Consider the following 24,842-nt stretch of genomic DNA (forward strand, 5'->3'; position numbering starts at 1 on the left):
GTAGTTCTATAATCACAATTTTATGGAGTTACTACTTTTTCAATCCAAAAAGTAATACTTTCACTTTTTTTAAGTTATTACTTTTTTTTCTAGCTAGATATGAACACAAATTTTACTTTTCCTGTGACCCCTTCTTTTGTTTTTTCATTAAATAGGGTGCTGCTGGGCCCACAGGTCCTCCTGGTCCCAGTGGCGAAGAAGGAAAGAGAGGCACCACTGGTGAAATTGGATCCGCTGGCCCCCCAGGACCTCCTGGGCTGAGGGTAGGTTCCAAATGCTCTTGACACCCAGACACACCAGAGGCACCCATTCGTTGGGAATTGGTCAGAATTACTGAGTGCATTTTCTAGATGAAGGAAACATCTGCTTTCCATCTGCTTTATTAAATCACTGACTCTCAATTTGATATGTTATAAAATTGGTCTGGAAACAATGTTGACCTACTTTTGCAGAAGGTTTCCTCCACACAGTCCTTTGGGGTTTGGATGAAGTTTTTTGGTTTGGTTTGTAATTGTATCTCCCCCTTAAGGTCATCAAGATTTCTTGCATGCATGCCATGTTTCAATAACTTCTGCCCTACCTGATATAAGGATACTCTCCAATTCTTTTCTATTTCATGTACTTTGTTACAGGGAAATCCTGGTTCTCGTGGTCTTCCTGGAGCCGATGGCAGAGCTGGTGTCATGGTAAGTTGTCTATTACTCACATCCTGGGAAGGAACTTGATGCTTCTGGCCGTGGGTATGTCACTGGAGTTAACAACCTCCCCTCCCCTTTCTTTTTAATAGGGCCCTCATGGTAGTCGTGGTGGAACTGGCCCTGCTGGTGTGCGAGGTCCCAGTGGAGATTCTGGTCGCCCTGGAGAGCCTGGCCTCATGGGACCCCGAGTAAGTTTCAGATTGATTTTGAGCAAGTCACACCTAGCACTGTTTCCTTTCCTAAAGGGATGATTAATATTTGAAGACAACAATAAAAAAAATCAAAAATTAATTTGTTGGTAGACTTGCTGATGGTTCCCTTTTTAATTTAACTTTATCAAAGCCCAGTAGATATTTTGACGAATTTAGTTAGTTCATAAATTTCCTATTTATTACTTGATACAATGGCTGTGAGGTTTTTGGAAGAATAGATTTATTTTAATATATCCAAATTAGGTTGGTTCTCCTATCAGCATGAATCTTTTATCTCAATTTGTGAGTTTTATATAAGGTGTTCATGAAATATATTAGGACTATACATTATCAGTTTATTAGATTCATAAGTGAATCATTTTTCCAGCGATCACAAAGTGCTGTAATGTATTCAGCATCACACTAGCTATGGAGAAATGACCTTTAGATCTGTAGACACTCTAATCCATAGCAATAGAGTAATTTTTTGCCTCCATTATCTCTTACGGATGAGTATCAACTGTCATTGTACCATAAACAAGTAATAAAGACACCAAATATAGCAATTTAAAAAATCCACTTTGAAAATTACTTACTAAAAGTATTTGTTTTTCTATTCTAAGGTAAAAAAATATATACATTTTGCACATATAGTATGTTGCTCAACAGTTTCTTGAGATATCTTTAAATGGATCAGTTGCACTAAAATTCAGTAAAAGGAAAGGCATTAAAAATAGAAAGAAGAAAGTTTTCAGAGCTCTTTCATACCTCCCAGCTAGTGACTAATACCCCTAACGTTTTGCCCTAGCCAACAAACAAAAAGTGGGGGGAAAGTGCTTTTGTGAGATTTCAATTAATTGGAGCCTTGAGTGTATGTGTTAGAGTGCCAATAGGAAAGCATCCTCATTTATTTTATAGGGTTTTCCTGGTTCCCCTGGAAATGTTGGCCCAGCTGGTAAAGAAGGTCCGATGGTAAGTATCGCTTATATTTTCAAGGACACTTATTGCACCCTTATCAAGTGTTTCCTGTAGCTTATTTATATGTGAACACATTGAAAATATATATTAGCCACATACATATCTGAGAATGCAAAGTAATAGATTGTAATTACAGAGTCCAAATGAACACAGGAGCAAAAGGAGAGAAGGAAAAAGAAAAACATGGCAGGGAATATTGAAGAGGGTGACAAGGGTATGAAAAGAGAGGAGAAAGAGGGAATTGTGTACATATGAGATTGACTTGGATGTGCATGTACTGACATCCTATTTAGAAAAGGAAAGTGGATTCATAATTTATTGTCACTTTATACAGGAAGCTCTATACAATCAGAAAATGATTCTGTTTCATCCTGTGGCAGCATCACAAGCTTGAGGTTGTGAGATCCTGTGCTGAGTAAACTTTAAATAAACTCTGGTTTCAGGGCCTCCCTGGTATTGATGGCAGGCCTGGACCAATTGGCCCAGCTGGAACAAGAGGAGAGCCTGGCAACATCGGATTCCCTGGACCCAAAGGCCCCACTGTAAGAATCACCAGAACCTCTTCTCCCTTGGCACTTTTTTGCCACATTTCACCAAAACTCTTATTTCTCTCCTGCCTCAGTCCACTCTACCTCAAGGGGGTTCCTTTCAACACAAGAAAACTGCAAGCCACTTACCACAACAAAAGTTGACCTCCAGTGTATCATTGTTCCTGCTGAAAATCCACATCTTGAGTCATATGCTCCTGCAGACATAAGTGTACTTTATTGTATCTGGAGCTGCATGATGATGGATCATGCCTTAAATAACAGAATTCAAGGACTAGGAATCTAAAAAAAAGAAAAAAGGCAAGAAATTCACATATCAAAATTGTCATGGTTAATTTGACATTAAATGTATTTTTTTTAATGTTTATTATAGGGTGATCCTGGCAAAAATGGTGAAAAAGGTCATGCTGGTCTTGCCGGTCCTCGGGTAGGTACTAACTTCTATGAGGCTCTATCCACATAGTATTCACATAGGATACACATCTTTTGAGGCCATCTGATATCATTCCATCACTTTCTTTCTAAGATGGCATCCCCAAGCTTCCTTTTACCATTACAAAATGTCTTTTCTCTTTAACCACACTTATAAGGCAGTGAGCTATGATGAATCAGAATGTATATTAAGTCAAAAATATTTATGGATGCATTTGGTTTTTATTTAATTCATTTTATGATTAAAAGGCTATGAATATGCTAGTAGCATTCTCTGACTTTCATAAATTGCCCTTCATCCATGGACTTCCTATGAGCCATATCGTAGGTAGTATTTGGGCCTTGGCCACAATGTGTTCAATTCATGCTGAAATAACAAGCTTTGTTGTGAGGAAGTAATACATGAGGGAGGCTTTGGGGTATCTTAAATTGTCTGACTTACAGGCAACTAACTCTGAGCCTTTCTGTTGAACATTTTAGGGTGCTCCAGGTCCTGATGGAAACAATGGTGCTCAGGGACCTCCTGGACCACAGGTGAGTATTTCTCTCACTCTTGCTCTATTTTGCACTAAAATGAATCTAGTCCCACAAAAATGGCCATCTCTTTTTTTCCAGTCTAAAAGTTATGTAGCTTGATAGCAATGGTGGCATATATCTCTATTTATGTAATCTTTCCTATCACTTTCAGGGTGTCTCAGGTGGAAAAGGTGAACAGGGTCCCGCTGGTCCTCCAGGCTTCCAGGTAAGTCAGCTAAAACATACAGACTACTGCTTTTGGTCAGACTCTCCAGCTGTAAATAACTATATAACACTCTCCCCACCACACAGTACCTGGTTTCAGAACTGAAGCAAAGAAGCGTACATTTTTTCAAGGCAAACTTTTCTGTAATCCTTTAATAACACATAATAGTTAGTGATCATGTTGATATTAGGTATTTCCCCAAAAAAACAATTATTAGAAAATCCCCCAAATATAGCCATAAAGATTGAGGTTTGTCTTTTTTCCATCTAGGGTCTGCCTGGCCCTGCAGGTACAGCTGGTGAAGCTGGCAAAGCAGGAGAAAGGGTGAGTAAAACAAGTGATAGTAAATTCGCCTAAACTTGGGACTTTCCCTCTGTTTAATACCCTACTGCAGTGCAATTATAATATGCAAAAGGAAACTTCATATTTCATATGTTAATGATAGTGTTCTACATATGTTGGTACTGATGGAGAGAATGAGCCAAGTTACTCATTTTCATTCAAATTACTTTGTTTTAAGGATTGAATGAAACATCACATTATGGAAGTACAATATCATGAACATTCCATTTAATAGCCTTACTTTTTGTATTGTTCTTGGTAATGTTAAAATACAAATTATTTCCCTCTCCATAGTAAAAAAAATAAATGCACTGATTTTCCATCAAACTAGACCCTGAAAAATTGCTTTTAGTGTTTTTCTTGGCATTCAGACATGACACTGCTATTCACAATCAGGGCATGAGTCTGAGTCATTTTTTCTGTAATTGTGATGAATGTGCCTCAATTCAGTTACATTCTGTGGCCTGCTCTCCTTTGTCAACAGTGGGGCACATTAAGGAGACAGCTGGTCAGTAATAAAGGAGATACACTTGGGTATACAATTAACTAGGTAATGTGCAGAATATGATCATTTCTATTAAGAAAGCAGTCTGTTATATAACTAAAAATAGGCAATGTCTGATATTGTTCATCATCATTATTTATTATATTATCAAAGGAGATAGTCTTTCTTCACTTTTTAAAAAGCAATAAACCAAATAATGAGAGACTAAAATTTTCTGATACCAGGTTCTAGGATAGATATATATTTAATATCAGTGAAATTCTCACTTTTTAAAAATCTTTCCATACACCACTGAAAGCTCTCTTGGTCCTAATAGCCTGTGTACTTATACACTCATGTAGGTAGAGCCTATCGGGCTTTACTTCACTCTCAAAACTTTTCTAAATATCATAAACATATGTGGATTTAGAGAACATACATAAGTTTCACACTTTATTTTTTCTCATGTTTTCCCTAGGGTATCCCTGGTGAATTTGGTCTCCCTGGTCCTGCTGGTTCAAGAGTAAGTGTTACTTAACTTTCATAAACTTCTCGCAATGTTTTTAAAACAAATGGTGCCTTCTCCTAAAAACTATTGGTGACCTTGTAACAGCAAATTCCTGACACTCTTCTGTAGTCAAACATAATCTGCAGAGAATATTCAATTTCTAAATTGACAGTAGACTTTTTATGTAATTGCTCATATTTCTTATTTAAAAACCACAGGATTATAAGAAACATAAATGAACTAATATAGGTATTATATTCAGTGATTTATACAAACAAGTATGATATATTTATGACAGTGGCTCGACCTGAGCTAAGGAAAAGTAATATCTTACTAAGATTTAAAATCAATTTTTCCAATGTGTGTTGGTGTTCAAAGTCTAAAAGATGAAATCATGAGCCTACTTTTATTTTAAATATTAAATAAATTGATGTCATTTGTCTGTGGTCATTAGAATAACTGGAAAGATTAGTTGGCCCCTAAAGTATATTGTTATGTGGCTAGTTACCATATAGCTAGGATGCCCAAACAAATTTACTGTCATAGAACCATAGTATCATAGAACCAAATTATAACAAGGGCCTTTGAAACAGTTGCAATGTGGGCTTAAATGTTAAATATTCTGGACCATAGAATACTATGTTGTAGTGATATTTACATGCAAATTGGGAAATATTTAGATAGATAGATAGAAAGATAGACACACATACAAATACACACATTTTCATACATATATTCTCTCTTAACTATATTGTAGCTGTTACATCACTATTGCATGCAATTGTATAAAGAGAGCATATATATGAAATATCTAATCTTATTTACATCTGGCATTGCTATTCACCTAAAATGATGGTACTGTGCATAACTGGCATCTATTTTTACCTATGGACCTATCACAAAAAAAGGAAATGAATTCCAAAAGTTGAATATTACACTCTAAAAGCAACAAATTTTGGAGTTGTAGCCATAGAACGCTAGAGCTGAATGAGACATTAGAGATTATCTCATCCCATCCCTTCATTTTACTAGTAGAGAAATTAAGGGAAAAATAATTATAATTTGCTAGTAAACTAGGCATTTGGCAGAACTAGGATTCAAAAGCTAAACAAGTGTGAACTCTAATGTGTAAAATGGTATCTCTGAAAATGATGAACAGTGTAACACTTCTTCTAATCCCCTTTTCACAGGGGGAGCGTGGTCCCCCAGGTGAAAGCGGTGCTGCTGGTCCTGCTGGTCCTATTGGAAGCCGTGGTCCTTCTGGACCTGCAGGGCCTGATGGGAACAAGGTAAAACTTTGTTACATATTGCTGGTTTGGCCCAGTGTGCTCTAGAATAAGTAAATCCTTTACAGTAGTAAATGAATTGTTTCTCAGATTTTTTTTTAATTTATTTCCAGTTCTGTGATGATTTCCACCTCAGTAAATAACAATCTGATTCCAACTGACCTGAATTATTCCAAAAGAGGCAAAACCCCAGTGTTATACACACATAAATGAATTAGTATGGGTTTTCACTCTTTTCTCATCACACTATTTATACTTTTGTCTTAATCTAGAAACATCGTATACATTTGGACACTATTTTTAGAGAATGAACTTTTACCTTCCCAACGTCCTACTTCATAAAGTAAAATTTCAAAAAGTAATCTAAATTTTAATAAGATAATTTTATGATGATAAAAATTAACTGGACAGTACATTCATCCCCAAAACATAAGCCTGAAAACTTGTGTTTCAAAATAGAATCTGTGGTTTAGATCTTAAAATAGATGGAATTACACATTTCTGAAAAACAGATTACTTCAACCACAATAAAGAGAAGGTAACATATTACTTCTGATTCTTACCTTTAAAGGGTAAAGATTTGCTATAAAAGGCTATTTTGGTATATGGAAGGATATTGGAAAAAATAAAATAAGGTTAGAGGGAGAGAGGAAGTAAGAAAGGAAATATTGGTTCTGTGAGAAAGTACTTTCAAAGGGTTTTATCTCAGGAGCTAGTCAACAGGTTTTAAGTATGTGGAATTGTAAGGTTTTATAAAAAAATGGAAGCTATAGTCCACACTCTTAAGAAGATTAGAATGTAAACATCTCCCCCGTTGATGAGGTCTCTTTCCACATTTCCTGTCTGAGCTAAGAGACTTCACCTTGAAAAACGTTTGTGGGCATTTTTCACTCTCTGCCTTCCATTGTCGTACCCTCTTCTCTCCCCTGCCTGACTCCCTTAAGAGGACTGGGAGCAGGTTATAGGAAAATCACAGGCACCCATCCTACTACCCTCTTCTCTTTAGTCACTGTGTCATTAACAGCATCTTCCTCGGTTATATTCTCCCTCCTTTCAGTAGGCCTCCTTTGTGTCTAAGCAGGCGAGCATGCTATCCATTAAATGTTTAAATTGGAATGCTTCAAGAGTTTGGCTCTTCATTTTCTTCTTGTACCACAGAAATAACTGATTTCACATGTGTTTGATTCAAGGGCGAACCTGGTGTGGTTGGTGCTCCAGGCACTGCTGGTCCATCTGGTCCTAATGGACTCCCAGGAGAAAGGGGTGCTGCTGGCATACCTGGAGGCAAGGGAGAAAAGGTAGCCTCTCAGTGTTTGACCTCAATACATATTGTTGATGAACTCTCACAAAGAAGGCTGTGCAAGGTCAACCATTTTTTTTTTTTTTTTACAGTTCTTGGCAGGTGGTCTGGTAGCATTTTGATATCTATCTGTATACATTTCCCTCTGCCACCTAGCACCTACGCATTTCTAAACTCACTAATCTGGCAAAATTCTTTGCTACCGTGGAATTTCACGCAAACAGATGGTGTTGAGTAATACATGAGGCTCATTTTAATGCCACTAACAATAATGCCTCAGCCTGCCCTAATTAATGGGAAGAAGCTATATTGAACAGCTGTCAACCGTGCTGCTGCATTAGTTATGCCGTAAGAGTGATCAGGCACTGAAGCCCATTGTGATGTTGCCTTATAATTCTGTCCACATGAATTTGTACCTTGCTTGATTACGCTTCAGGAGGGTGTATGGAAATTAGAAAAGAATATTTAACACTAATCTGGAAAGGGCCTTGAATTATTTTTTCCTCATTCAATATTTTATAGAATGGTAGGGAATCAAAACATTACTAAAGATCTTAAATGAATAAAAGTATTATAGCATCTTCTGTAAAAACACTGTGGATTAATTTTGATTCAAAAATTTGGTCAGAAAACAAACATTTGCTCTTGCTTTTTACTTTCAGGGTGAAACTGGTCTCAGAGGTGATGTTGGTAGCCACGGCAGAGACGGTGCTCGTGTGAGTAGAATTCTGTTGGTACTCAGATTGTTTTGTTCTGTTTTGTTTTGTTTTACATTTCACTCAATTTGAGTTGAGAAGCTTTCCAAAACTGAACTGACAAAAGAGGGATTCAAGTTTTGTAAAAGAGTATTCCATTCCTTCCTGGACCTATGACTAATAATATCAGTTTACATGTTCCAAAAGAAAAATTCAAATGAGGACTTATCCCCTTGAAAATCATAGCCTGAATTTTCTACCTTCCTTAGTGTTAACTATACCAAGTACAAACTACAGTCCAAAATCTCTAGGTTTAATAGAACATTAAATGATTGTTTATCATAGGGCTTTAGAAAAAACAATAATTCTTACATTTTAGGAAGCCAGAACCTCTAATAAGGTCCTGTTTATTCAAATGTATACCCTAAGAATTTATCACTCAAAGAGCAGCTCCAAAGATTAACTGTTAATGCCATGGAGATGCCAATGATAATCCCATAAAGGTATAATAATCCTACCTAGAGTGTTGATATCATGGCTCTTCCAGGCCATAAGCCACTTGGGCTTTTCTCACCTCTTCCTCAGGCCTGATAACTCCCTGTGGCACATTCATCATATCCTTTCTCCAACTCACACAGTCCTCACAGTTCTTAGCAAGGCTAGTCATTTGCTACTCTCCAGGGAATTTTACAAGAGCAGAGAGTTCAGATCTCCCCAGTGTGCCTAGCCTGCCCATGACTTAGTTCCATAACCTTCACCACTAGGGTACTCTCCTCCTGAGAGTGGCTTCTAATAGTCTTGATAATTAGAACTGAAATGCTTCAAAAGCTTTCTTGATGTCCACCCAGAGTGTTCAGTCACTGTATAAGCACAGCAAGGGGAAACAGCAAGGGTCACTTTTGATGGTATGGGGGTGTTATTAACAAGACTTGTTTTCTTTTTGGTACTAGGGTGCTCCTGGTGCTGTAGGTGCCCCTGGTCCTGCTGGAGCCAACGGGGACCGGGTAAGCATGCATTTTCACTGAGTTGCAGCTCTCTGAGCCAATGGCGGTATCTAAAATTCCCTGCCACCCTGGCCCCAAAGGGCCCTGGCAATTCATTTTTATGGCTTGGTCTAAAGCCCATTGATTTAAAAACTTATCCATTAGTATGGGGCAGCAAGAAACAAACGCTGTGTGTTGAAACGTCTCTTTCCCTTCCTATACACCTGCCAGGTATCTGATCTATACTTCAATCCCTATCATTTGTTTTAAAGTCTTTTAAAGTCTTTCGGGGTTGCCCATTAACAATATCCTAATGCACTGAGCCTTCTTGAAGCCTTCATTGTAAAAAAAAAAAAAATCAATAAAATACATAGTGTGCCCATTTCACATTGAACAGTCCACTTAAAATAGACCTTATTTATTGTATAGCACAAATTGCAGCAAATAGATCAGCCCTGTGTCCATCTAAAAATTAAAATGTCCTCCTCCTGGTATTGTGGGCACTGATTTATAGTGTTTTGGCAAGTGTATGACCAATACCATTTCACCCTCCAAAATTAATACAATATTATGCAGAGTAAGAATCCATTTCACTTTTCTCTGTGAGATGTGAATTAGTTATCTCTTTGGATGCAATTGCAAACTCTGGCAAGAGCCCGCTGTCTACGCCTGTTCCCTCTCCCTCCTACCTCTTTGAGCGTTTGTGTGAGGAACACTGACAAACTCATTTTTGGCCCCCTTATAGGGTGAAGCTGGTCCTGCTGGTCCCGCTGGTCCTGTTGGTCCTCGTGGTAGCCCTGTAAGTAAAAACCTGGGTCGTTTTAGACACTCATAACTTCTAGACACTCATGAATCTAAGATTGCTAAGACATTTTAAAAATCCCTTTTCCCACCTAGGGTGAACGTGGTGAGGTTGGTCCCGCTGGCCCCAATGGATTTGCTGGTCCTGCTGTGAGTATCATGTGACACAGGTCAATCTGAAAACATTCCAAGTTAGCAAGTAGAGTAAGTTGGAACACCTGAACTATAACTGTTCCTTTCCAACAGGGCGCTGCTGGTCAACCTGGTGCTAAAGGAGAGAGAGGAACCAAAGGACCCAAGGGTGAAAATGGCCCTACTGGTCCCACAGGCCCCGTTGGAGCTGTTGGCCCAGCTGTAAGTTGAATTCACTGATGGTCAACACAGCCTGTGCAGTTACCCATGAAATCTTATAACTCAACATAAATCAATCAAGTGCCTGCTATACATCAGGGAACATACCAGATAGGAGACAATTTTAAAATAAGAGTTAACATTTGCATACCACTTTACACATTATAAAAGTTTCATAAATATTGTTTTATCTCACTTCTTTGATTACCCATAAAGGTGGTAATATTGAAGTAAGGACATTTATTTTATATAACACAGATAATCATTTTACATTTCTAGATTTGATTCTAATAGACATGGGAATGATCCATTTGAAGAAAAGAGTAACATTTATAAAGATTGTTTTCCGATTTGACCATCTTTTCTTGTTTCCATTTAGGGTCCAAATGGTCCCCCTGGTCCTGCTGGAAGTCGTGGTGATGGAGGCCCCCCTGTGAGTATTTACAGTGTATTCTGATAATTTTTCTTTCTTCAGAATCTATTAGGGACAACTTGAAAGTTTGGAAATTTTTGGTAATTTGGACTATAATGAGAGTCTTGAGAGTCAAGCTAACTATTTAAAGAAATTCTGATAATGAAGTCAAGATCAGATTCATGGAATGTTAACTTAATCCCAGCTGGAACTCAGCGCACTGTATGTTGCTACCACTCCACTTGAGGTAGTGATAACCAAAGTTAACCCCAAGTAGTCTGTGAAATGGGTAAAATATTTCTTTGGTACCTTTTATCATTTTGTTGATGCCCCCCTTCTTCTGCCTGATTAGGTCCCTTCCCTTGGTGTCCAGTGCTATCACACTGACTTCCTAGAGACCCAAAGCTCCCCAGGAATCAACTCCACTGACTTCTTCCTCCTCTCATTGGACAGCAATTAATACCCTTGGTCTTTTATTATACCTTCTTCTGTAGACAAAATTACTTACTCAGTGTCCATTCCCTTAGCAGCCAGCCAGGTGGTTAAGTTATTAATATATACAGATCATATATAATAATAGTATAGTGTCTTGTCTTCTTGCTTTTACAACCATCAGGCAATATGTTAGCATTTCAAAAAAGAACTATCAGAGTCTTAATGCAAAATATAGGCATTGCAACTGGGGGCATGCTGGTCAGGAAGCTGTGTAGAGATGGAGGGTCTTCGGGGTCCTGGGTATATTTAACATAATACCCTACCTGAGGCTGTCACTGCCTACTCTTTGGTCCATCCTTGGTCACGTGTACTGAGGATTTTCCAAGGGAGAAATTTCCATCTTACCCAAATTCCTGGAGTTGGTGCTGACTGTGGAATTTTAATGTGCTTGGTTCTTAGGGTGCTACGGGTTTCCCTGGTGCTGCTGGAAGGACTGGTCCTCCTGGACCCTCTGTAAGTAAATCACTTCAAAATGTGTCTTCATTTATTTACTCTAGCCAAAATCCCTAGCCTCTAGTAAGAAACTGGTAAGAAACTCCCTATGAAAAACATGCTACTAATATTTTGCTATTACTTTCCTAATCTGAAATCAGTTTTTCTGAATCATTAAGGCAAAATCATCAGAAATTATATTAGAAATATCAGTTTAAGAGGCTTTTATTCATGTGAACATAAGTCCCCTTGTCCCCTTTTAGGGGCATGGTCTCTTTGTTAAAAATAAAAAACAGAACAGTTTTAGTCACATATCAGATATTTCTATATCTAATTACCCTTTATGGCCAACATTCTGCCTCCGTTGTTAAAGTATAATTGTTCCTGAATTTAAAGGTGGTTTGGCCTCTAATTTAATTCTGATTCAGACTCTCCTGTCAGGACTCAAGAGAATTTAATTAATTACAAAGGATTAAGTCTTCTGGTTAAGGTTTCAGGGAAAAAAAATAGCGAAGATGTTGATTTCTTGGAATCCTTTCACAGGTTCATAACAGAAAAATCTTCATTCCCTGTAGGCATTTAATTAAACCTAGTTGAGAGCATATGTGATTCCTCAATTATGAGCAAAATGCCTGTATTGGCTTTCTTCAAAAAGAAACAAGCAGAGTCCTCCAAAACCCAAATTCCCATTCATTTACAGCTAGCTCTTATAACTCGACATAGTTCTGATTCCAGTATGCCAGGTGGCTGGTGGTACAGCATTGCTTTTTCTCACAGACATTTGCCGTAGCTTCTGCCTCGGTTGTTCACTTTATTACAGCCCCAGGAGAGGAAGATGAAAGTTGCTTCTTTCTACAAGAAAGACTGTGAAGACTTCTAAACATTTCTCCAAAATGACCAGGATATTATTTTGTTGCTTCAAGTTGTTTGCATCTTAATATTTATAACCTCAGCTGCTCTCTCCCATTCTGTGATGATTAACAGAAAGTAAATGACCTCATGTATTTGCTCACAGGGTATCACTGGCCCCCCTGGTCCCCCTGGTCCTGCTGGTAAAGAAGGACTTCGTGGGCCTCGTGGTGACCAAGGTCCAGTTGGTCGAACTGGAGAAACAGGTGCTTCTGGCCCCCCTGGCTTTGTTGGTGAGAAGGGTCCCTCTGGAGAGCCTGGTACTGCTGTAAGTGATTTCAAACTCCTCTTTCTTAATACCTTGCGTTGAATTTATATAAATCCCTTGTACAAACCTTCAGGTGGCATATATTTGTTGATGAGTATTGCGGGCTCTCAAGTAGAGCTCAGTTGAGCCAGGAAGTCTATCCAACCGATACTGAGGTGTCATGGCTTCAGCAGATGCTCAGAAGGCACTAGATGGAGATGACAATAAGTGAGGGAACTCACTGTTTTATCAATACAGCCCCTTAAGCTGTTGTGAGAGTACCTCACTGGTACTGGGATTAGAACAGCATCCCATTGCTCTGGTCACTCTACTGTAAATTAATCAATATCAGTAAGCTACCAATTTTTTAAACATGCAATGTGCAGTATTATTGCTACTCCGAAATGTGACTTTACTAGACCTGGTGCAGTTAGAGGCCAAGGTCAAAATTTGCTTCCCAGCATAAATTCTATAAGAACTCTATTCCCTCACTCCAAGATGGCTTCATTAATCCCAACCACATATTTTTAAATGTTGTTCCATTGGTCTCAAGGAGGAACCAGGTACAAAGAAATAAACATGCCAAGACGTAAACTCATTGTCTTCACTAGAGAAAAGATAGCCAAAGATATGTTCTACTAATAGGAGGTCATTAGCCTTTTTCTAAACTGAGGATAAACTCATTCTCAGAAGCCTCAAGCCAACCTGTGTTGTCTCCTAGGGTCTTACAGTAATACTCAGTATTTTTACTGTTGTTTAGGGATCTCCTGGCACCCCAGGTCCTCAAGGTCTTCTTGGTGTTCCTGGTTTTCTGGGTCTCCCAGGCTCTAGAGGTGAACGTGGTCTACCAGGTGTTGCTGGATCTATGGTGAGTGTTTGACACCATTCTTATTCTCATTAACATAAGAAAAGATTTAAAAGCTGCCACTTCAACTGTGACAGATTGATCAGTGAATAACTCCACTTAAGATTTTTTATTCATAGCATTTTCTTTATACAGATCACATGTCACTTATCTAAGAAGCTTTAATACCACCTTACTTAGACACATGCTATAAAGACACAGCTTAACATTATGCAGAACAATTTTTGTTCTTTTTACATGCTTAAAAACGATATAAGCTCTAATTGCATTTACTCCTCTGCAGTATGAAATGCTAGCATCATCTATCCTGTAGAAAGAATGAAACTCTAGAAGTTCTGAATCATTCTATTAAACCTAATACATGACAGCAACTAGGAACCATCTAATCTCCGTAAACTCTCTCAACTTTATGAATTCATTTTATTTGGAAAATCAGATGAAACTAGACTCACCTTGTACAGAGCAACATTCCAAAAGTACATAAAGCTGACCATCCAAGTGTGTAGGAGAAAGGCAAAGATGACACTAATGACACTTCTTACCATTATGTGGCCCACTCACTTTCAATCTACCTTCTCGCTTAAACCTGGAATCCCCTGGCTAACGTTGTTTTGGGAGAATGAGTGGCACTCAATCCAGTAAGAGGAGTTTTGTCTTCTCTGCCTCTTTAGGGTGAACCTGGCCCTCTCGGCATTGCAGGCCCAGCTGGGGCCCGTGGTCCCCCTGGTGCTGTGGGTAATCCTGGCGTCAATGGTGCTCCTGGTGAAGCTGGTCGTGATGTGAGTCCGCCATTTGGTTTGTAAAATATAACCTAGCAGTACTTCCTTGTGTGTAACTTTGTATCCTGAGCTGAGGTCTACATGTACTCACCACTCCCAGTATTGACAATCCTAAAAATAACTTGGGCTAGGGAATGAGTCTTTAAGTAGCATACTTCAAGTTGGCCAAAATATTTTAAAAAAAATTCTATAAAAATCTAGGTTGGCAAGTTCTTGTTCCTATTTTTAACAGCCTGAAAAGGGGGTTCTCTATTGGGCACTGGGAGTAATGAAGGCAGATAGCTGAACTGCAGGGGTCAGTGAGCTACAGAGCCTCCCTAAGCACCTTAATTGGCATGGTGTCTTCACAGGGCAACCCTGGGAATGATGGTCCCCCAGGCCGCGATGGTCAAGCTGGACACAAGGTCAGTACACCTCACCGTTGTTCTCTAACTTAAAAGGGACTAAACTACAGGCCGGATTGATGCTAAGCTTCATTTCTGCCTTCGGCAGGGGGATCGTGGTTACCCTGGTAACGCTGGTCCCACTGGTACTGCGGGTGCACCTGGTCCTCAAGGCCCTGTGGGTCCAACTGGCAAACATGGAAACCGCGGTGAGCCTGTAAGTTTATAAACACCAGTCCCTTAATGCTGTCATCCTCAGCAGGCTTTACCTCTGACCTCCCCACACTTGGGAACTGTGGTGGCCTAGGGAGGAGGATCTTGGGCTTGGCTGATAAATTGTGTTTTTCTTTTCTAATTCACAGGGTCCTTCTGGTCCCGCTGGTCTGGCCGGTGCTGTTGGTCCAAGAGGTCCTAGTGTATGTACATGGTGAAGATTTCTGTACAACAGTTAGGGAGGATCAGTCCACACTGTACATTAAAAAAGATAAATAATACATAGACTGGATTTTATATATTTTTTTAAGTTTTAGTCCATGTGGAGAGTTGCTACAAATACCTTTTAATCTCTTATATTTCAAGTCTATTCTTATTTGTATTAAATTATCACAACGCTTAGCCACTTTACAGACAGCTCAACTAAAGCAGATTAAGAGTTGGGAGTAGCACCCACATGGCTTTTAGACCTTTGCATGTCTTGAATTATCTTTGTAAACAGATTGAACAATATTTGTGGAGAATCGAGTGTCATCTTTCAAAGGTAAATGTCCTATCTGTCCTTTTTCTTTATAGGGCCCACAAGGTATTCGAGGTGATAAGGGAGAGCCTGGTGATAAGGGGCCCAGAGGACTTCCTGGCTTAAAGGGACACAATGGATTGCAGGGTCTTCCTGGTCTTGCTGTAAGTACAATGTGGACATCCAGCATGTACACAGATCTTAAAGTCCTTCAACACAGAATGAACTTCCTCACAATTTCACTGCTATTGTTCTAAAATGTCCTACATCATATTCACTTCCCGTTCTCTAACTCCATAGCTCAGAGGTAATGCTATTTCATCCCAACATGAAAAGGCGAGGGTTAGGGGAGATAGAAATATACATATATTAAAATCTCCTGGCAACAATGTCCTTCAACCCCACTTAAAATAAATATAATTAGAGGAATGACTAATATTGCACTTCTGAAGTGGCTTGTAGAAAAAAATAATTGAATATAATAGACATAATGAGAGAAAAGAGCCCCATTTTACATTTTCAATTTTCTCAATCCAGAGTCCATTGAAACTAAAGTTTTCCATTCAATTTTTTGAAATCTGTGTATCGACACATGTTCTGAAGGTGTGATTTTCCTATTCTCTCTTTAAAGGGTCATCATGGCGATCAAGGTGCTCCTGGCACTGTGGGTCCTGCTGGTCCTAGGGTAGGTCAACTAAGAGACGTTTATCTCTGAAAGGAGCCTATGGCAGGCAGTGAGCCCCAGACCTCTTCTCCCTTGTGGGGTTTTTGCTGGCTCACACAGACTTGGTTTCCTTCTTCCCTAGGGCCCTTCTGGTCCTTCTGGCCCTTCTGGCAAGGACGGTCGCACTGGACATCCTGGTGCAGTCGGACCTGCTGGCATTCGTGGCTCTCAGGGTAGCCAAGGTCCTTCTGTAAGTATGATTTAGGGAAATAATAAAGGGCATCACTGACCTAAGGGAATATCTTCTTTAGACTAAACCAAGACAATTACAACAACACATTAAAGTAATCCCCCATTTCTGTATGTTTTCTAAAATATATAAAAATTGCCTGTATATAATGAGCTCTATAAACCCATCCCTGCAAGTATGCCTGGAAGCAAGTTGTTATTTACATGAACTTGATTCTTTTTTACTTATTAGAACATGCTTTTGTGTGAATCTCGACGGAAAACCTGCTCTCATTCTCTCACTGTAACCAAATACAAAGCCTCCTCTTTCTTACTTACACTCTGCAGGGCCCTCCTGGTCCTCCTGGCCCTCCTGGCCCTCCTGGCCCTAGTGGTGGTGGTTATGACTTCGGTTTTGAAGGAGACTTCTACAGGGCTGACCAGCCTCGCTCACCACCATCTCTCAGACCCAAGGATTATGAAGTTGATGCTACTCTGAAATCTCTCAACAACCAGATTGAGACTCTTCTTACTCCAGAAGGCTCTAGGAAGAACCCAGCGCGCACATGCCGTGACTTGAGACTCAGCCACCCAGAATGGAGCAGTGGTAGGTTGAGATGTCCAACCAGAATGACCCTTCTCACAAGTTAGGCTTTTCAAAATCAGTTCCCACTGATATTTAGAGGAAAAAGGTATTTGGGTAAAAACTGCATTATGTGAAATCATACCCACTTAATAAAACATTTTCTTCTCCCAACCAGCACCCATTTTCAAGATTGTCTTGATACCTGTTTTTGCCCTTTTCATGGTAATATGTACCCTGATTTGATTTTCATGGAGAGGAGAGGAGGAACTGTCTAATTTAGAAAATAGCCACCCTCTTCCTGTTAATGTGGAGTAGACAATATAACAGTACAATCAGAACTGTTACTTATGGGACTCAGAATCTTTGACTAGTAATTATTAGAACCTATATGCCACTCAATGAGAGGTTTTATGATCTGGGTCTTGTTTTTTCTAAAAGGTTACTACTGGGTTGACCCTAACCAAGGATGTACTATGGATGCTATCAAAGTATACTGTGATTTCTCTACTGGCGAAACCTGCATCCGGGCTCAGCCTGAAAACATCCCAGTCAAGAACTGGTACAGAAGTTCCAAGGCCAAGAAGCACGTCTGGGTAGGAGAAACTATCAATGGTGGTACCCAGGTAAGGAATCCTACAAACATTCCTTCTCCTACTAAATAATATCTTGTTCGGATTATTCGTTTTTTAATTATCTACATTTTAGCCCTTTACCAAAATGGGCTTTTTAAAAGAACCTGCTCTGTTCTTGGGTTTGGTTATGTCCTAGATTGCACGTTAAAGATGGATTGATTAGACATATCCATATAATTCAAAAATAAAAATTCAAATGTGACTTAATTGATAATCGCTGGAGAAACTGACTAATGTCATTAAGTGTGAAGGAGTACTGGCCAGCATGTAGTCCAGTACTCATGCCACATGTATTTTCAAGATATGAGCTTTTCTGAATTTCTAATTAAAAGTTTTCATCAACTTTATTGGTGGGAATTATAGAAAACTAAAGGGGTCTGAATCTCTAGATCCTTGCTCTCTTATTTTAAAAAAGGAAACACATATATATGTGTGTATGTGTGTGTGTGTGTGTGTGTGTGTGTGTGTGTGTGTGTATCTGGGCTTTATCTGAAACAGGTCCCTTTTTGAGATGACTTGCCTCAGCTTGGTAGTTCTTATGTTCCTTCTAGGTAGCTTATATTTCAAAGACAAGTGAATTGAGTTTCCTTTAAAAGTACAAGTTCAGATCTGAGTCCATTATTCCTCTCTATACCAGACTGTTTTTTTAAATTTGACTCTTAGTATCTGAGTCCTTCTTCACTTAACTGGAATGCCCATCTTATTCTCTGTAGTTTGAATATAATGTTGAAGGAGTAACTACCAAGGAAATGGCTACCCAACTTGCCTTCATGCGCCTGCTGGCCAACCATGCCTCTCAAAACATCACCTACCATTGCAAGAACAGCATTGCATACATGGATGAGGAGACTGGCAACCTGAAAAAGGCTGTCATTCTGCAAGGATCCAATGATGTTGAACTTGTTGCTGAGGGCAACAGCAGATTCACTTACACTGTTCTTGTAGATGGCTGCTCTGTAAGTAATAGTGAAGTATGGGAATAACATTTATTTGGGAAGTGGGATAGTGGAGCATAGACCATTAAACGAACAGATGAATGAGAGACCAAACTTATTTGATTTCTCTTTCATAAATGTATTTGTTTAAATTCAGATGGTAAATTCAGAATATTCTTATCAGATCTTGCCTTCTGAAATTTTCTGAAATACTGAAATATATACTCTGTTCCATGTATTAGTTGTCTTCTAACATGAGTTTCTTAAATGATGATGTATACCCATAACTTAAAATTACTTGAGATTAAAAGGGCCCAAACTGTAATTTATAGTTATATGTATTTTATTTTATTAGTATGACCTATATTTAATTTTTCTTTATGCCTTCTCTATAATATACTATAAATTGAAGAAAATTTAAATTCACTAATAGTAGTACTGCATAGCCACCCTACCACACACATCCTGAAAAGATAATGTAGAAATAAGCCACTTGGAATATGCATTGGAACGTTTTTTTTTAATAAAATTAGACTGGTAGGAAACCTCTCCCTGTAAAGATAGCCCTGATGCTACTGTTTCAAAGATACACTTGTTGATCTGAGACACACATCTTCAGAAGGACATAAGCCAAAAAGTGGTTATTATAATATCTAGTATATAATATTATATAACATATAATTATATATAAATATTATCTAATATATTATATAATTATATATAAATATATGTTCTGTATAATTATATATTATATAATACAATTGTATGCAATATATAATTATATAATATTATACAAGATGGTTAGGTTCCATAATAGTGCTGCTTTATGTATATTTTTCTTCTCTTTTTAAACAGAAAAAGATAAATGAATGGAGAAAGACAATCATTGAATATAAAACAAATAAGCCATCTCGCCTGCCCATCCTTGATATTGCACCTTTGGACATCGGTGGCGCTGACCAAGAAATCAGATTGAACATTGGCCCAGTCTGTTTCAAATAAATGAACTCAACCTAAATTAAAGAAAAAGGAAATCTGAAAAATTTCTCTCTTGGCCATTTCTTTTTCTTCTTTCTTAACTGAAAGCTGAATCCTTCCATTTCTTCTGCACATCTACTTGCTTAAATTGTGGGCAAAAGAGAAGAAGAAGGATTGATCAGAGCATTGTGCAATACGATTTAATTAATTCCCTTTCCCTTTCCCCCTCTCCAAAAATCTGGAATTTTTTTTTCAACAGTCTTAAACTTGTGGAAAATGTCAACCTTTGTAAGAAAACCAAAATAAAAATTGAAAAATAAAAACCATGAACATTTGCACCACTTGTGGCTTTTGAATATCTTCCACAGAGGGAAGTTTAAAACCCAAACTTCCAAAGGTGTAAACTACCTCAAAACACTTTCCTGTGAGTGTGATCCACACCATTAGGTGCTGACCTAGACAGAGTTGAGCTGAGGTATCTGTTTTTTGTTCAAAATACAAAGGTGCTAACTAATAGTATTTCAGATACTTGAAGAATGTTGATGGTGCTAGGAGAATTTGAGAAGAAATACTCCTCTGTGTTGAGTTATATTGTGTATTTTTTTTCATTTGATTTAACATCAGTACTTTACATCTTATTCCCGAATAAAAGTAAGTGGATCGTTTGCCCAACATTGTCCTCTTCTTTAAATTCAGCATTTGTTCTTTGCCAGTCTCATTTTCATCCTCTCCCATGGTTCCAAAGAAGCCTTGTTTCTCGGACAAGCAGAAAAATTAAATTGTACCTATTTTGTATATGTGAGATGTTTAAATAAATTGTGCAAAAAATGAAATAAAGCATGTTTGGTTTTCCAAAGAAAATATTGAGTAGAATTCCTTGCTTCAATGCTCTTTGCAGTATAAATATGGATTATAGCGTCTCTAACCAGCCATTAGACCGAGTATTTCTCATTAGATAGGAACTATGCAAAAAGGGCAGTTTGGTATGGTAGAAAGAGCAGAGAACAAGGACCCTGGAGATCTGAGCTCCAATTCTGGCTCAGCTCCTTCTGGCTAAATGACCTTGAGTGCTTTACCTTCCTGAGTTTCAGTTTATCTATAACATGGGGAAGATTCCTTCTCTGAACTGTTAAAACATTTGCCCTACTCAAAATACATAATACCTAAGCAACATGGCAATTGTTGACCTAAGTTTATTCTAAGTAGAGGTCCATAGAACTTTTTGGTTTATTATCCATTAAGCACTTTGAAACAGTGGTTGAAAGTTGGTCTATGCACAATTAATACTATTAACTAAAACAGTTTCAAATATTCAGTAAAAATGCCATACACTTAAATCTGATGCAACTGAGTACAATGCCTGTTAAGAGGTAATGTGTGTGCTGTCAATCAGCACAGACAGTTGTGGATAATAGTACCATGAACACCTACCTGTCAAATCAAGTTCCTTTTCCCCCCCTGCACCTTTCAATGACATCTTTAATACACTTAAACATAGTAATGTGTCAAGTATAATCTTAAGATTCATTTAGAGCTTATTTCCTGTTGCAGAACATAATTGTGATTGTAATATTTGCCTCCTGTGATAAGTCATCTCGAGATTCAATTAGTTTTTAAAGCAAAAGACTGAACATGATAAAAATCTAAAATTAACTCTAAAAAAGTTAGCAAGGTCTGCTAACCAAATGGTAACTTCAAATTGTGGTCCTTCCACCACCTAAATCAGAGCACTAGAATGCTTATTAAAATGCAGATTCCCAATCCTCAACCACCAAATTAAGATTTAGTAAGGAATCAGTATTCTTTTAACCACCTTGAAAAATTCTGACATGCACCAATTGGGAAACCACTGGATAAGGTGATTTCAACAATCCTTTGTAGTTTTAACATTTTATGTCTGGCAAGAATGAATCAATATACCTAACCAAGCAACACAAAACTGAACCTCTGGGATCAGAGTACTAGTACTCCCCACAAATTACTAATTGAAACAACCAAGACAAACTTACATAATAACCAGTTAGAAATCTCTGGATAAAGCATATGCTATGCCCTCAGGCTCGCAGTACAAGAACAAACCATAAAGTTGATAAAGTTGGTATAAGGAAGGGAGAAAGAGAAGGAAGAAAACCAACATTTATTGAGTACCAACTACGAGCCAAAACTATGCTACATGTTAGTAATGACTTTTGTCAAACTGTATCCAAATAGGCAGATTTCCTAAGCAAGCAGTCACTTAATAATCATTTAATCATCCTTATGAGATAGTATAGGAAAATAGTTAAATAATGATATATCTGATAGATAACAATAAGGAAATAAATGATAGAATATCTAATAAATACTAATGAGGAAAAAATAATGATATATCTAACAGATAATAATAGGAAAATAGTGAAATAAATTTTTGTATCTCAATAACATTTACGAGGATAATTAAACAAAAGAAAAAATGTAATAGAATGTTACAATCTTTAAAATATAATATTCAAGCACACTGTCATTAAAAATATTTTAAATGCAATGTAAAAATACTGAGTAGGTACATTTATGTAGTAATGATAGAAATGATTTTTATGTCTAAATTATCCAAATCTGCTATAATGTAGTTATATTACTTTTATCATTTACAACAAATTTACTCTTAAAATATCATGAAAAGAAATAAGCAGTCACAAGTGAAAACAAACCTGGTTGAGGAGTGACCAACTCCAGGGGAAGGGTGGTCACCCTCCTGCCCACCCACTTTCTGAAAGAGAAGGAAAATCCTAACCTAAGAGTCATCATTCACCATGTCCCAGCCACTCTGGGGGACACTGGGGAGGGGTGTACAAAGCCATACCAGGCAGCAGCATCCTCAGGGATCTCGCAGCTCAATTGCAGAGAGAGAATAAAATAATGCCTGAACACAATTTTAAATGAAGTGTCCTCTGAGGATAGCAGAGGACACTATTAATTAAGGAGATGGAATCCCAGGAAATTGACCTTAGCCTCATGCAGTAACAGTGATATTTGGATTGAGCTGGCCAGCTCTTGCCAGAGATCTCATATCACCTTCTAGCCTTCTGTCTGGCTAAATGTTTCTTTTCCAGAAGCCACATATTAGAACAGTCTGGTGCTTACCAAGACAGGAGGTCCACTGTTAGTGTTTCCAGGGCCTGGGCAATGTCCTGAAGGCTTGGCCTCTGAACGGCAGGTCCCCTCTTCAGAGGCTAATCACCAGACTCAAGGGAACCTCCTCACAACATCTCCCGACCCTTGGTCATGTGAAGGTCAGCTGTCTCTAACTTGTGTTACTGTGAGAGGGAAGAAGATTGCACATGAGAGAGTTGAAGGAGCTAGGTAGCCAAGATGAGGGGAAAAGATATTAATGAAGTCTGGTAAAAAGGGTCATTTAAAATTCTAAAGTCAATACAGCTAATGTACTGGCAAAGAGCAAAGACACCTGAGCAATGCTGAACACATTTATTATGTTTAATGCCAAAAGACTTTTTTATGCTATTCCACTTAATATCACTGAAAAGGAAGTTCAGAAATTGGATTATATGTAAGAAAAGTTGGAAATGTCATTTTGGGTCAGAACAACAATCCATCTAGATAAGTACTTTGCCTTTGACAGTGGCACCAGGGGAAATTTGGGAGAAACAGTGGTTGGCACTTCCCATGAAGCCAGCCTCAAAACTCCCATTTAATAACCCATTGTAAATCTTTTTTGTACATAGATGTATCTAAACCCTTCCAGAGCCCTCTATCTCTTTTGAAATATGTTGGTATTACAGTACCAACAGGAGAGAGCTAATGCTCAATTGTTAGCTCAGCTTCCTGGTCCTCTGATCAAGGAGCTAAATATGTTTTCTATCCCTGTGCCTGGATCAGCCAGGGATTCAACAACTCAGTGGCCTGGGGGGAGCACCAGTAACTGCAACAATGGGGCCATAGACAGCCCATAATGATTGACTTATCCCTGCAGTTCAATGAAATGAGCATATAATTTGTGGTAGGCAGCCAAGGTTATGCGCACCAGCTCCACCACCGACTAGCCACGGGCCCTTGGGAAAGTCTCTTAAGTTTTCTGAGAATTTGGTTAACATACCTGCTCTCAAGAGATTTCCATCAGCATACCTACTGTGCCTATCTCACAGAACCACTGGGAGGACTAAGTGGGGCATATGTGAAAGTGCTTAATGAAGTGTAGGCAAATGTTACCTGTCATCATTAGGTCTAAAACTTCCAGTCACTTGTAATCTCCTCTTGATTTAAGTTCCTATCCCTGGCCCTCCAGTTTAGGGAGAGGAGAGACTAGAATTTAAATTTAATTAGCACCATTCTCGAACTGGTAGTCTATCAATTTTGAGTTGTGCCTCCCTATCAGTAAAAATGTGAGCTCTTACAACTAATTTTGTTAATCTATTTATATGTAAATGTTATATGTGTACTGTTGCACTAATGTATTATGTGCAATATAAAACCTACATGGAAAAAAATGTTAAAAGACAGAAAATAAATACAAATAGAAAATTCCACACTCCATTGGATCATTTGGCACACACCTTGGCATGTATCACCTACCCACCCCCATTTCAGAGACTATTGCTCTAAACAGGACTCATGGTGGGCTCCAGGAACGAACAGGACATCAGTGAACTCCTGAAATAGAGTGCTAAGTTTTGTGTGTGTGTGCATATTTATTGGAAAAGGGTCCACAACTTTCTTCAGCTAAGCCAAGGGGTACATGACCAAAAAAGATGTTATAAACCAATAACCAAAAGAAGTACTACTCACTTCATTAAACCTGGACTTTTCTGAACTAGACTTTCATATCTCATCTTGGGTCTCATACTCAACACGCTGCTTCTCCTATCCTAAGACCCAAGAGAATGAACCAACAATGGCCCAAATTAAAATAGAGGTTTGTCATTCATTCTTTCACTTCGCTGCTATAGACCTCTATCCTATGCTTTAACAAGTCTTCGCACATGCTTTATGACCCAGCCTTATACTCTGCAACATCAAAATGCACCTGTCCACAGAACTTCTTCAAATGAGAACAAAGTCAATAATGGAGATCAATTAATGAGTTATTCCTTTTAGGTAAAATATGCAAATGTAAGTTATATATTTTTTTTTGAAAAAAAGAAGTTTTAACCTAAAAGGGATTAAAAATCTGGGCACTATTAGAGGTTGTAAGGACAGTAATAGGAACATGTTTTTCAGGGACCCTCAAA

The 24,842-nt window shown here is 38.3% G+C and overlaps 1 protein-coding gene across 1 annotated transcript in view; it reads left to right on the forward strand.

The window, feature by feature from the left end:
* COL1A2 (collagen type I alpha 2 chain) overlaps positions 1-20,478 on the forward strand; it is a 36,017-nt gene extending 15,539 nt beyond the window's left edge. The window contains exons 21-52 of the mRNA XM_022586155.3: positions 156-263; positions 633-686; positions 788-886; positions 1,808-1,861; positions 2,311-2,409; positions 2,789-2,842; positions 3,328-3,381; positions 3,536-3,589; positions 3,860-3,913; positions 4,894-4,938; positions 6,114-6,212; positions 7,400-7,507; positions 8,172-8,225; positions 9,155-9,208; positions 9,933-9,986; positions 10,085-10,138; positions 10,235-10,342; positions 10,719-10,772; positions 11,646-11,699; positions 12,694-12,855; positions 13,595-13,702; positions 14,371-14,478; positions 14,829-14,882; positions 14,971-15,078; positions 15,224-15,277; positions 15,651-15,758; positions 16,226-16,279; positions 16,401-16,508; positions 16,835-17,093; positions 17,511-17,695; positions 18,418-18,660; positions 19,495-20,478. Of these exons, the coding sequence (XP_022441863.1) occupies positions 156-263; positions 633-686; positions 788-886; positions 1,808-1,861; positions 2,311-2,409; positions 2,789-2,842; positions 3,328-3,381; positions 3,536-3,589; positions 3,860-3,913; positions 4,894-4,938; positions 6,114-6,212; positions 7,400-7,507; positions 8,172-8,225; positions 9,155-9,208; positions 9,933-9,986; positions 10,085-10,138; positions 10,235-10,342; positions 10,719-10,772; positions 11,646-11,699; positions 12,694-12,855; positions 13,595-13,702; positions 14,371-14,478; positions 14,829-14,882; positions 14,971-15,078; positions 15,224-15,277; positions 15,651-15,758; positions 16,226-16,279; positions 16,401-16,508; positions 16,835-17,093; positions 17,511-17,695; positions 18,418-18,660; positions 19,495-19,641 (3,012 nt within the window). The 3' untranslated portion in view covers positions 19,642-20,478. The remainder of the gene's footprint in view (positions 1-155; positions 264-632; positions 687-787; positions 887-1,807; positions 1,862-2,310; positions 2,410-2,788; positions 2,843-3,327; positions 3,382-3,535; positions 3,590-3,859; positions 3,914-4,893; positions 4,939-6,113; positions 6,213-7,399; positions 7,508-8,171; positions 8,226-9,154; positions 9,209-9,932; positions 9,987-10,084; positions 10,139-10,234; positions 10,343-10,718; positions 10,773-11,645; positions 11,700-12,693; positions 12,856-13,594; positions 13,703-14,370; positions 14,479-14,828; positions 14,883-14,970; positions 15,079-15,223; positions 15,278-15,650; positions 15,759-16,225; positions 16,280-16,400; positions 16,509-16,834; positions 17,094-17,510; positions 17,696-18,417; positions 18,661-19,494) is intronic.
* Positions 20,479-24,842: the final 4,364 nt, after the last annotated feature.

Source organism: Delphinapterus leucas, chromosome 9 (genome assembly GCF_059928025.1).
Source record: "Delphinapterus leucas isolate spDelLeu-1000000601 "Yukka" chromosome 9, BTC_Dleu_Yukka2, whole genome shotgun sequence".
Taxonomy (NCBI): Eukaryota; Metazoa; Chordata; class Mammalia; order Artiodactyla; family Monodontidae; genus Delphinapterus; species Delphinapterus leucas.